Raw genomic sequence first — 12,460 nt, 5'->3', positions numbered from 1 at the left:
TTGTTCGTAGATTGGATAATATAATAAAACAAACATTATCATGAAATAACTGTATTACAACAGGACTTTATACACTTTATACACTGTTACAGTATTGTTTTGAACACAAACTAATAGCAAATGAATTAAAAAAAATAATTAAATTTTCACAAATTGGGGAGCAGGAACACTAAATGTAAATCACAAAGCCAGAAAAATACGAAAGTATAACAAAGTTAGTAATAAAAACAACAGGCTAAACGCTAAACCTTTCTTTGGGGTTTTTTAGTACCTTTTCCTAGAGAATCATTTTCTGATCCGGAACTATGAAGCCCTAAAATAATTTTCGCTTTGGTATCAAAATTTCCACTCTGCTGTTTGACTTACCTTTTGAATTCCTACCGTTACTTCTAGGTTGAGGTCTTTTATAATCTCTCCTATCATCTCGTATTCTGTCCCGTTCACTATAAGGACTGTAACCCCTGATAGGTGGGGGAGACGCACCGTATTCCGAGTCGTAAGGGGGAGATGGGCTTCTCCTATCATACCTGAGGATAGGAATTTGTTTTGGTTGTCTAATAAAGTGATAAAATACCGTGTACCTATCATATTCTGAATATACAGTAGATTCGGGGGTATATCTGCCTCCTACTGGGGGTGGAGAGCTCATTCTACCTAAAGGTGGAGGTCTATGATCTCCTAAATTAAAGAAATAAATTCATGTAGCAGACTAAAACATGGAAAGGTTTTGAAAAAGTAGGATTATTCTACAGTGTCACATTTAAGGAAACAAAATGCATTTATAATAGGAAAAAAATACAATATTGTAACCTTGATTTTGTAAAAACTGAATAAGTCAGTATAAAATAAAAAACTGATTTGTAAAATTTACCGGGAAACATTGCAGGCGGAAGTCCATGCATAAAAGGTGGCATTTCGCCTAACGGAGGTGGCATCATACCGTCTAGTGGCGGTGGAGGAATAAAAGGTGCTCCTCCTAATGGTGGCGGTAAAAACGGTGGTGGTGGCAGCCCGGGGATTGGGGGTGATTTCGTTATGTGATCCCTCGAATGGAACAGAGGTGGCGGAGATTGCGTGGGATCAATTGGGGGCGGCGAAATTGGCAGTTCGCCGTTTTGATGAAGCGGCGATTGCATTCCTAAAAAATCACAATTTTAGATGGTTTATTGTGGACCGAGCACTCAACTTACTGATGTGATTATTACTTTCCGCAATGGCTCGTTCCCGTAAAGTTAATCGGTTGCGTAACAGCGCTGCCTCTTGTCTGGCTTCCTCTAGTTTTCTTTCAGTTTGTCGATTGGTCACCCAGTTCTCTTGATTCTTCTTTTCGAGCATCGAAATTTGGCTTTTAAGTTCAACTTCCTGATTTACAATTTCTTGTTTTAAATTCTCGTTTTGTTGCCTAAAAATACGTCATTATCTAAATGTGTTTAAATACATCACTGTATTTATTTACTTGTAGTTCTGTAATTCTTCTTGCATGTATCGGATTCGTTCGGTGGTTGATGTGGCTTCACCTTCCTTAACAGCCCAAAGTGACTCGTATTTACTTATTTCTCTATAAAGGAAATAAATTTGAACAATCCCAAAAACTAAGTAACATAAACGTACTTCTGCATTTGCCCTTCTTTTTCCTTAAAGTAGTTGTTGAGTACTTCCAGTTTGGTATTAATTTCCACTTTTTCTCTTTCAGCTTTTTCATATTTTTGCCTTAACTCATCAGTTTCCTTAGTAAGAGTTTGTAGTTGGGCGAAGTATGAACGATTTGAGTCATTTTCTACAAAAAATTTACGGTTGAATTTGCAACCACAAAAACGTATTTAGGTTTACCTTGTGCTAGTTGTTGTGAATATTTTAAATTCTCAGCTTTCATTTGCTCTAGTTGAGCCCTAATTTCGCTAACGTCTAAAAAGGACTTTAACGCGTTCTTGTCATTTTTTACCGACTTTATGGTAGATAAAGTCTCTTTGAGGGAATTATATTCTTTTACTTTAGTGTCAGCTAAACGTTGAAGTTCTGCTGTTTTTTGCTGCAAAGTCTGGAGAACACCTAATTTGATATAACTAGTACTTCAGTTAGCTTTAAGGCACATACCCTAATCTCATTTTTAAGGACATGCTCTTGAGCAAGAGCATCTTTGAATTTGTTTTGATAGGTAGCAATTTCTGTTTCTAATGTCTGATGTTGCCTGTCTTTCTCATCTTCAATTTTAAGAATTTTATCGACCATCTAAAATGGTTAACTTATATTTAGCACTTAATTTCAGTGAATGAATGGAATGAACACCTTGCATTTAATAATGCAACAGCTGAGAAAAACAAAAAAAATCTGATTCTTACCGAGTTCACTTCACCCTGTAAGTCGGCCACTTTCTTTCTAGTGATCTCCAACTCCAATCTCAATTCATGATTTTCTGTTTCCTTCAGACTTAATGTGGCATTTAAACCGTTAATAGTATCCTGCTGCTCCAACAACTTCTTCTGCATTTGTTCGAAATTTTCCTTTAAAATTTCGCTACCGTCTCCTGAATTCAGCATTTCTGATATGATTTTATTCAACTCAATTCCCACTTCCGTTGAGTTGTCCAGTTCTTTTTCGAGAGCTTGAATCTGTTCTTCCAAAACTAGCTTCTCTTCAGTTAAACTTGATATTTTAGAGTTTAATTCCTCAATAATCTAATAATGAAATGTTACTAACTCCAGCTAGAAGAGTCAAAGTAAACTTACTTCATTTGGAACGGTTTCCACAACCGGTTGTGTTTTTTCCTCAATAACTAGAGTGGATTTTTCCTGAAGAGCCTCATTTTCTTTAGTAGTGGCTAGTAACTGTTGCTCCAGATTGTTAATGCGGGCTATTAAAGGACCCTCCCGTCGACATTTGTCCACAAATATCCACACAAAAATCAACACCAAAACTGATAGTGCAGTTGTTGTTAAGTAGAGGAAAAGATCAGAACTGAACACTTCCATAAATAATTCCTAAGTAAAAAGAAAAAATTACGTTTTAACAAAACACACCGCAATTATAATACCTCAAGGTTTTCAATACTGAAACTGCGAGTAAACTTTCCACTTTCAACAGCCACATTAGCAGAGTTTTGGAAAACGTGACAATCTTCAGAATCTTTATTACAAAATCCTGGTTTGGCTATTTGAGGACACTTATCCGACTTACTATCACACACTTGATTTACTGGCGTTTCAATTGCAATATCAGACGAACTAGGAGTGTCTGTATGCTCATTTGTCTGTTAATTAAACACTTACATTTAAAACAACGCAAAAAAACATAAACAGAAGTATCACTTACCGGCGATGAATACAAATAGTCCGCGGCTGCAATAGTTTGAGAAGGATTAATCTCATCATTTGTACTGACAGAACCAAAACCAAAAATGACTGCAATCCTGTGAGAAATCCTTCATCAGTGGATTGGCTATCTTCTAACTTATCTTCTTTAAGAGTATCTTCAATCAGTGGTTTTTCATCGGCGCCTACATCAATTGGTTCGTTTTTAACTTCAATAGACTCATCAGGTTTCACTTGATTAGCATCTTGTAGCTCTTGAATTTCACTACTCAATTCATTCTCAATTTTATTTTCAGTGTCAGTTTTGACTATCTGTTCAACTGTATTACTCTCAACATCAATTTTCTGGTCTACTACTTCATTTAGTACATTTTCTGCAGCTGGCTGTTCAGTTTCATCAGACTTGACACCACCTCCACCACCAAACATTGGCAAAATATTTTTGAGTCCTCCTAAAATCCCTGTATCTGCCGGCGCTTGTTGCTCAACAACAGAGCCGGTATCTTCTAATTGATCTTTATTGGATAACACCTCATCTTTCAGCAGATCAACATTTTCTGTTACAGTTTGGTCTACTGAAACACTAGCTAAAGGATCTTCAGTTACAACATCTAAATCAGGAGGTGGAGCTTCAATTTCCAATGGAATCTCAGTTGTAGGAACTACATTTAAGTCTAATTGTGAAGGTTTCTCTTCAGTATTTACGTCAACTTCCTTCTGGCTAATAAAATCTGGAGTGGTTGGAAGACTTTTATTTGATTCCTCACTTTGCAAAATCTCAATAATTGGTTCATTTGGTTCTATTGATATGGCACTTGGTGGTTGGATTGAGTCAGTCAAAAGGTCTGATTCAGAAATTTCAGAGTCTGTTGTGTTTGTTTTTAAAGTTGTATTGTTTGATTCTAATGAACTACTAGCTTCATTAAAAGAGCTAGTGTCTAATGTTTCTAAAATTATTGAAAATATGTATTTACCTCAAGAATGACAAAAAAGCTTATTAACACAATTAGATTACATGAAACACTTTCATATTCAGTTTGATGTCACAAACAACAAAAATAGTTAATCACCACAATTTCTAAATTTGCTCACCTGAAGTATGAACTACCTCTTCTTTATTGGGCTGAACAATAGGTAAATCATCTTTGGCAACCCCTTCAATAGTCTCACTTATGTTACTACCTACATTTTCACTTTCTACTTTCACATCATTACTTAAATTAACAGGTTCTAATTGTGCATCTTGGCTTAATGCTTCAGCAGCCAAAACAGATTCAGGCTGACTATCTTGAGTTTCTGTATCATCTTCATCATTTTCATCATCTGCAGTTTCTTCTTCATCCTCACTATCATCATCATCATCCTACAGACATATTATGTACATGACAGAATTAATAGTTAATTTAACTGAGTTGGCAAATTATTTTTTAGTTTTCTAAGTACTCACATCATCTTCCTGATCTTCTAGAGGGTTCTCTTTTGGTACAGAAATTGGTAATATGTTAGACAATGGAACATCTGGTATAGGCTTAATAGGTGTTTCAGGAACTGGTACTATAATAGAGGTAAATAAAACCAGAAATAAAATACTGAATATCATTGCTTTAAATTCAAGATTAATAATTATTAAATGACTTCATTCTGATAGGTAATTTATTAGTTTTAACATTGTCATATTATCTTTTGTGGTCAATATTGATGCATATGCAAATAGATGATTATCACATTCTTTATCAAGTTTAAACAAAGTGATTTTAGACCCATAAACTTGTTTTAACTAATAGAAAAACAAAGCATATAATTTTAAGAAGTAATCACTCTTGTTAAGAGTTATTGACACCACATTGAAATTGGTTAAATTTGTAAGTAATAAATGCATATTGTGTTTTGGTTTTAAGCTATTGGTAACCAAAAATTAGTCACAGTCTAAAAACAGTACAGAGGTAGGTGGACATATTTTTAGTTTCACAATGAGTAAAACTTTACATTTTGAAACATTCAAATAAAGAAAAGAGAGACCTAGACCCAGACCAGAAAAATTCTAACTTTTGCTTACCTGAAGGTAAAGGGGTTGTACTTTCTACTACTTTTTCAGTGGAAGGAGCCACCTCTACATTGTCAGCCAAATTATTCAAAGGAATTTTAGTTCCATCTACAATCTCGTATGGTTCTAATGTTGAGTCTGCTTTAATTTCCAGGGTTTCACTTGTTGAAGGCACTTTAGAGTTGCTTGTAAGTTCAGTATCTATTAGCAACGTGGGGCGCTTAACTAGTTTAGTCTCCTTAATAAACATTTTATTAACATAGCCTCTTTTGCCCCCAATTTCAACACCAATAAGTTCAGGTCTTGTTCCTGCACCATAGCTGAACACTTTAACCTCCACATTAGGCCTGAATGACAACAAGCCTTCCTCGGGGCTGAGGTATTTCTGTATGGTCTTTCCAACAGATATAAGCTCTGCAAATTAAACAACCAGAGGGTTAGATGCTGCCAGGGTTGACAGGAGTTTTCTGGAATACCTGAACATTTCTCGTCGATGCACAAACGTTTATCGGAAATTATCGCTTGCGACAAATGTAAAATTATAGTAAATATAACAAAATATACCGATTTAAAACTAAACATTGTGGCATACTTTGGCAAGTCGTTTGTTAGGAAATATTAAAGCCACATCACTGTTTTTCGAATCGGAGCGCCCTCTACTAATAACAATAGGTAAAGATGTCAAAAACATATGGTTGCTGTCAAAGATCAAAAAGGCAAGTGAATGTCTATTTTTTATGTGAATAGAGATGGGCAGGTTCGTATAGTGCTGGGTATAGTAAATGTAGATTAGAAAGTATAAGTAGAAGTTGCCAATATACCTCTTTGTGATCATCACAAAATATTTAAAAGTGGCATTTGCAAAAGTACTAGTGAAATACCCAAAAATGTTAGGATACGAATCGTTTGCCTACTGAGTTGATTTCAGTTCAGGACTTAATGCAGAGTAATGCAAGATTTTCTTAAGCTCTTGTGATGCCGTCAATTTGGCCTGCACATCCTATGCATATTTAAGCAGCCGCAACATTAGAGACGATTCGGTCGCAAGACGACACGTTCGTGGCATTAAGATGCTTTAAGTTTGTGATTTGTTGCATAGCTTAAGCTTGAAAAGTAAAATTCTTGTTAAAGAGTTAATCAGAGAAAATTTTAAAATTATTAGTTTGAAGGTTACTGGGTCAAATCATGGTAAAGATTAATTATTACAGGAAGGGCTATAGAGTGCCTTAAGTCTACATAGTTAGGAGAAGCTTTTTATAGCTTTGGGCTGCAAATATAAGGCAATCGAATATTCTTACGGTTACACTCACAATAAAACTTCAAATTCCGTCGTAGGTATATACACATTTAATTTCCACAGTTATAACATTCACATTGTATAAAATTCTCATATAACTTTCAACAAAGTAACTGAATACATTTACATGGTTTGTCAAGTTACAAATAAACAAAGTTTGTATTATAATGTCCAACTCCGTTTCGCAACAAGGTAAAGTTAAGTAATTATAGGCATTATAAATGGTTTTTACGTACATTTTCAATTAAATCTTCAAAAAGGATGGAAAATGGAGTCAGACAATAAGTAAAGGGTCCCAGATATAGATCTACGTTTTGTGTCTGTTACCCTATTCATTGCAACCGCTTGAAATTAGTACATTTTTATCTGTACTTGGTTATTTCAGACCAATGTTTGAATTGACTGGGTAACTTGAGACACAAAATTATTTTACAAACGCACATTCATTTTTGTCATACATTTACACGCATTGAGCGTTCATTTCTTCCGGTTCACGTCTAGCTAAAGCACTGGAGGTTCTTCTGGATTGCATCCAATGAGACGCACGACGACCAATTGCGCCTAGTCATACTTTTTCCTCACCGTTGTGTGGATATGACGACCTGACAAACTGAAAAGACACTTCTTAATAGTGAACCTTTAGGAAATTACATTCATGCAATCAGTCAACAAAAAGACTAGTTAGTTGTAATAGTAACATTGTATAAGCATATTTGGTAGATAGTATTTTTTATTGTAATGACAAAAATATCATTGTAGTTTTTACCATAACAATGCCTGTACAACGTTGTCATGCAAGTGCATGTAAAACTTAAATAACTTTTAAGAGCCTTAACATAATTCTGTTGATTAGATTACAAGCAGTACCTTTGACTAAAGCTTTATGGGATTCTACTGCAGTTCTGCCTGTACCACACGTGCATAAGCTTTTCCCTTCACTGGAAAATACTGTAAACAGCAGACACGTTAACAAATAATGACAAGTTATGATACTGTTTTGTTCTATTCTTCATTTTTTCTAGAGGCAACATGCAACTAAATTATAGAGAAACAAAGTTTAGCAGCAATACATAACTGGTTGCCTTTCATGAAGAAATAAGTAAAGTGTGTATCATATACAGCTAAATTATGAAGTCTAATTCATGCGGAACGCAAAGGTTCAAAGTGCAATCCTAGAAGGTTGTCTGGTACTACCTTACGTACCGAAACCGTGGTGACTGTGCATGAATTTGCCCGAGGCCGGAACATGGCTGTCCTCCATTTTCTTTTGATCTGTGCCTGAACCTAAAAAATGTTTATTAATTAATTCCACATTGCATTAAAATAGGATACAGCAACCTGATGTTTATCAAAAACTAATTTCCCCCAAAACCGTTAACTTCAAAGAGATTTCATGGTGTAAGCTACAAAGTTCAAACGTAAACTTCACGTTTCCCAAGATATATTACCCCAAAGATGCGATTAAGGCAATTATAGCGCAAACTTTGAAGTATAGTCTTAATGCCCGAAAGTTTTAGTGGCCTTGATTGGCAACACCTGGTCATCCCTGGACCTTCGACTTTTCAGGCAACTTTGAAAACTCGCTTCAGATGAAAAAAGTTTTCAATAAAACGGCATTTCTTAATATTAAAATGGATCCTTAGAGGAGAAAAAAAAGTTTTTGAAATCGTGGAGCTGAAGTTTACAAACGCTATTAAAGTATTGTGCGACTTTAACAAAGACCCTTACCTCTCCATTGCAGAAGCAGAACAATATGGCTACGCAGAGGCCCTGCAAAAAGAGAGAAAACGTTTATAAAAGTCTTTAAAAAAAGGCTCAGGTTTCATTCATTGAGTTCAGTTAACTTAACAACTGAGAAACTTTGTTACGTTAATTGATTATTTTACACCAAAACCTTTTTGGTATAAGGAACTTTAAGGCATTAAAACTTGACACTATCCATTCTTGAGTAACAAAAACAGTTAAAACACCTTTTAGAAAAAACAAAGGCCTTATTCTCAAAGCTTAAAATTCCTTTAAAAGGTTCAGTACGGTACAAAATAAATTACCCGTAGTATTTTTCCCATTTTCCAATATGGTTTTGCCGCCAGCCTTTCTTTTTAAAGTGAATTATGTCATACACTTGTATAAAGCTGAAGAAAAATACTGAAACGCGAAGAATTTTACTCGGTTTTTAAAATAATGCTACTAACAAAGTAGTGTTTGCCAGAAATGTGTAAGAAAGAAGAATGAGATTCTCATGCGCTTTTTACGATATAATATACGAACAATTCGGTAACATGATATGAAACTACACTTCAATTTTTCCGACTCGTTCTGTCCATTCCGTTTCTATATCGTTTAAAATAGTTAATATTTCAGTACTAACGGCAAATATTAAGATAAAACAATTTAAATTCTCAGCACGCTTTCGTCTCTATGCAAAATTTCTTGAAAATCTGTTTAATTAAGAAAACTTTCAGAATTAACAAGAATCCCAAGTTTGTTAGTTAAGCTGATAAAACATTCACCTGGAAATCCGTTTATACTTTCAAACTATCCTAACTTTTGATTGTTACAATGTTTTTAATTTTAGAGTCGTCTCCTGTCAGATATCCTAATATTAGAGTAAAAATATGATGGTGACCTAGAAACCGTTATCAGAATTCTGGTAAAACTTTATTTCAATTATCTGATTTGGTGGCTTAACGGTTTACTCTTAAAGTTTGAGGTATAAGATTTCGCGAACCTAGTTTGGATTTCGGTGGCATTTCTCCATTTCAATCTTGCTAGATATTGGATTGATTTATGGGTATTGAGATATGTGCAATAAGCCATCGAAATAAGTGAGTGTTTGCCATTGAATTATTTGCTATTATTCTGAGGCAGCTTTTTGGAGATAGGAAAGCGGAAATGGGATTTTATCTGCATTATTATTATTAGTCTTTTCTTTAAGATTGATCCTTTTGTTCAGAAGAATAATTTACTATTATAATAGCTTCAGTGCAATTTTTCTACTTAATTTTTTAGCTGAATATTGTTATGAAGGACATAAATTCTCAAAGAAAGCTTTCATGTTTTTTATGTAGGAATAGCTATTTGTTACGGTTTTTGCACGTGTGAAAGTAATGAGGAAAAGTGTCATAAAGTTGGCTGTGACCTTTTCTGATAGAATTTTTTAGGTTTCTGAATTCACCCATAAAGTTTAACGAGAAAATATAAAACAATTTTTTTATTATGTACTTAAGACGTAAATACAACACAACTGAATTTGTCCATAAAGTAGAGATTTTTTTAAATTTCAGTCAAAACTATTAGCGTTTTTTGTCCTAAATTTTTTCTCGAAAGAAGCACATCAGTTTTGTATAATTTCTCCAAATCTTTTAATATTTTACATTTTAGGTATATGATAAAGGAGGATTACTGTTACTGAATTACTGTTTTGTCGACGATGGTGTGGTAATAATATTTAATACGGGGTGAGATTATTATTATTCCTTAAACGTTGACGGATATTAAGCCAAGACGTGGAAATATTGTTTTAATTTTATTCGAGCCCATTACTCAAAACAAATCGGACTGAAAGATAATCGCTGGTGCTAAACGAACCGCTATGTAATAGGATCGTTCATCATTTTCCTTTATTATTTCAATTTTGGAATTTTAAGTGAATGCTTTAAGTAGGTGATATTCTTTTTAAGATTTTACAAATTTGATCTCTGCCAGAATGTATACTATTTCCAAAAAGAATTTACGTATGTCAATTGGTCCAAAAGGAGATAATTTTAACCATGCTTGAATAAAGGGCAATTCAATTACAATTGATTAAATTTTTCTTTTAAAAGGTCGTATTTTGTCATGATTTGTGGAAGTTATTAAAAATAATCTAATTTACTTTGCTATCTTTTTCGGAAACGTAAGTTAACAAAGTTTATGCCCTTCTAAACATCGAGAGCAATTTAAAATTTTCCCTATAGGAACCGACTCGATTACTGCCTTACCGGAAATTTAGATTTGCCTGAAATTTCGAAGATTCAAAAATTGATAAATAGCGCAAATTACTAAATGAGTCAAATTCCACTCGGTGTTAATTAAGCATTGCTGCAATTACGTTCTAAAGCCTGGAAAAATGCTTCTGTGTTAATTGGCCGTATTTGAAGGTAACGAAACCGAATTGATTTTGTGACATTTCCTCTCTCGGGCAATTCGTTGGGTTGTTTATTTTTCGAGGGCTTTTTAGTAGCAAATCAAGTTTTTAATTAATTAAAACAAGGCCAGCGTTTTATTTTCAAAGATAGCAAATTTAATTATAAAATTATTTATTCATTTCCTGCTTTACAATAGCATTTAATTTTCTCTTGTTGTGTCTTTTACTGACGCAATTATAGAAACACTCAATTCATGAGAAATAGAAATATTCTCTACTTATAACACTTTATTATACGGTGGACGTTTGAAAAATGTGATATTATCGACAGTTTGGCACTGTTGGATAAATTGAAACGTTTTACATTTCCATAGGGACGTATAGCTCTTCTGGTCCCGACAGCAATAGTTTCTGCACAGTTTTATCTTAAACGCTGTCAATGTTAGTTGTAGAATTCAGTTGTCTAAATCGATACGATCCGACAGCTTGCAACACTCTTCCGCATCGAAAATATATCTGGACTGTCGAGAATAGACCGGAATGTCGATTAGAATCCTAGTCAATGTCAACAGTAGAGAATTTTAATTCGATTTTGCCAGTGAAAAGTTTGGAATAAATGGAGGTGCAAGTTTTCGAGTAAATTAGTTTTATAACTCATCTGTTTGAAATCACGAGGCAGAATAATGGTTTTTAAAATGTTAATTGATTTGGTTGTATCTGGGAATTTGATACGATTTGGCTATATGATAACAACAGCAGAAGTTAATTTGTTCAGGTGTTCATATAAAAAACAAAATACACTTTCAAACTCAAATAGCAAAAGTAGTATAAAATCAAAGTTTCTTAGAAGATTTACTTAATTTTTTGTTTTTACCCATCTTAGGAGCGCAAAAACTTCATTTAATTAAGACTATGCAAATTGCCTCATAAATAATAATCCAATATTCAAGCCGTGTAATAAAAGGAATATCTGAATACTTTTTGGGAGTGTAATTAACATTTTTTTGTGAAATGTTTTATGCTATTAAATCACAAGGGAGACTTTTTGTCGTTTAACTGATTTTAATACAAATTAGGTAAAATTATTCCTATTCCTTTTAAATATTTTTATTGGTCTACCATAAATGAAAATTCAAGTTTTTCAATGACCCCGAACTGCTTCCAGACGTTATTATCAACATTTTATTTAATAATAATTTGGTTTTATAAAACACCTTTAAAACATATTATTTCCAAGTATGTACGTTAAAGGTCTAAATTATTAAGTTTTATGATGATACTATTAAAGCAATCTTTTAATTTTGCGTTTAAGCACTAAGTAATCATACTACTGAACATCAATATAAACATCACAGTAAGGTTTAGACAATTTTGTGATGCAGAAATGTAAATTAACATAAATCATCCCTAAATGAATATTTACAATATGCGCAATCAAGCCTATATTAATATAAATTTTACATAAATGCCAATCTATTCTCGTTACTGAGTCCTATTCATTTATATGCATGACTTTCTGGTCGAAAACTGTGAGCATTCTAAAACAATGCATTCCTATACAAGTTTCCACGAAGTTACGGGCTACAACAAAAGAACGCACATTTGAAATGAAACTGGCTAGAACTATGAATAGAAAATTGTTCGTTGTGCTTTTCAGGTGGCAGAATAATTTGTCCTAAAAGCGC

At 33.7% G+C, this 12,460-nt stretch overlaps 2 protein-coding genes across 5 annotated transcripts in view; both read right to left on the bottom strand.

Annotated features, from left to right (window-relative positions):
• Positions 1-35: 35 nt before the first annotated feature.
• Tango1 (transport and golgi organization 1) lies at positions 36-6,009 on the bottom strand. Its single transcript, XM_081977593.1, has 17 exons — positions 5,829-6,009; positions 5,365-5,766; positions 4,756-4,862; positions 4,401-4,671; positions 3,309-4,255; positions 3,032-3,247; positions 2,727-2,978; positions 2,340-2,675; positions 2,095-2,229; positions 1,831-2,038; positions 1,612-1,777; positions 1,457-1,558; positions 1,191-1,402; positions 872-1,138; positions 582-678; positions 367-527; positions 36-313 (listed from the first exon to the last, which is right to left on the bottom strand). The coding sequence occupies exons 1-17, from the start codon at positions 5,932-5,934 to the stop codon at positions 243-245; spliced, it is 4,056 nt and encodes a 1,351-aa protein (XP_081833719.1). The 5' UTR covers positions 5,935-6,009; the 3' UTR covers positions 36-242.
• A 667-nt stretch (positions 6,010-6,676) lies between these two features.
• Positions 6,677-12,460, bottom strand: part of LOC145728806 (calcitonin gene-related peptide type 1 receptor-like) — a 50,266-nt gene continuing 44,482 nt past the window's right edge. For 2 of the 4 annotated variants that reach the window (XM_081979326.1, XM_081979327.1), the window contains exons 10-13: positions 8,378-8,419; positions 7,853-7,933; positions 7,517-7,597; positions 6,677-7,259 (exon numbers count right to left, since the gene is read on the bottom strand). In XM_081979326.1, coding sequence (XP_081835452.1) covers positions 7,541-7,597; positions 7,853-7,933; positions 8,378-8,419 — 180 coding nt within the window. In that variant the 3' untranslated portion in view covers positions 6,677-7,259; positions 7,517-7,540. Of the gene's footprint in view, positions 7,260-7,516; positions 7,598-7,843; positions 7,934-8,377; positions 8,420-12,460 lie in introns of all 4 variants that reach the window. The other 2 variants (XM_081979329.1, XM_081979330.1) reach the window with 2 other exon arrangements.

This window comes from Ips typographus, linkage group LG4 (genome assembly GCF_016097725.1).
Source record: "Ips typographus isolate SLU linkage group LG4, UJ_Ityp_2.0, whole genome shotgun sequence".
Lineage (NCBI taxonomy): Eukaryota > Metazoa > Arthropoda > Insecta > Coleoptera > Curculionidae > Ips > Ips typographus.
This window is presented reverse-complemented; position numbering and strand designations above follow the sequence as displayed.

Excerpts from the sequence above, each read along its gene's own strand:
- Tango1 (XM_081977593.1), bottom strand. The coding sequence starts at position 5,934 with ATGTTTAGTTTTAAATCGGTATATTTTGTTATATTTACTATAATTTTA. Across the intron at positions 4,672-4,755 it reads TAGAAGATCAGGAAGATGAT|GATGATGATGATGATAGTGA; the intron begins GTGAGTACTTAG and ends ATATGTCTGTAG. Across the intron at positions 3,248-3,308 it reads CTATTTGTATTCATCGCCGG|ACAAATGAGCATACAGACAC; the intron begins TAAGTGATACTT and ends TTTAATTAACAG.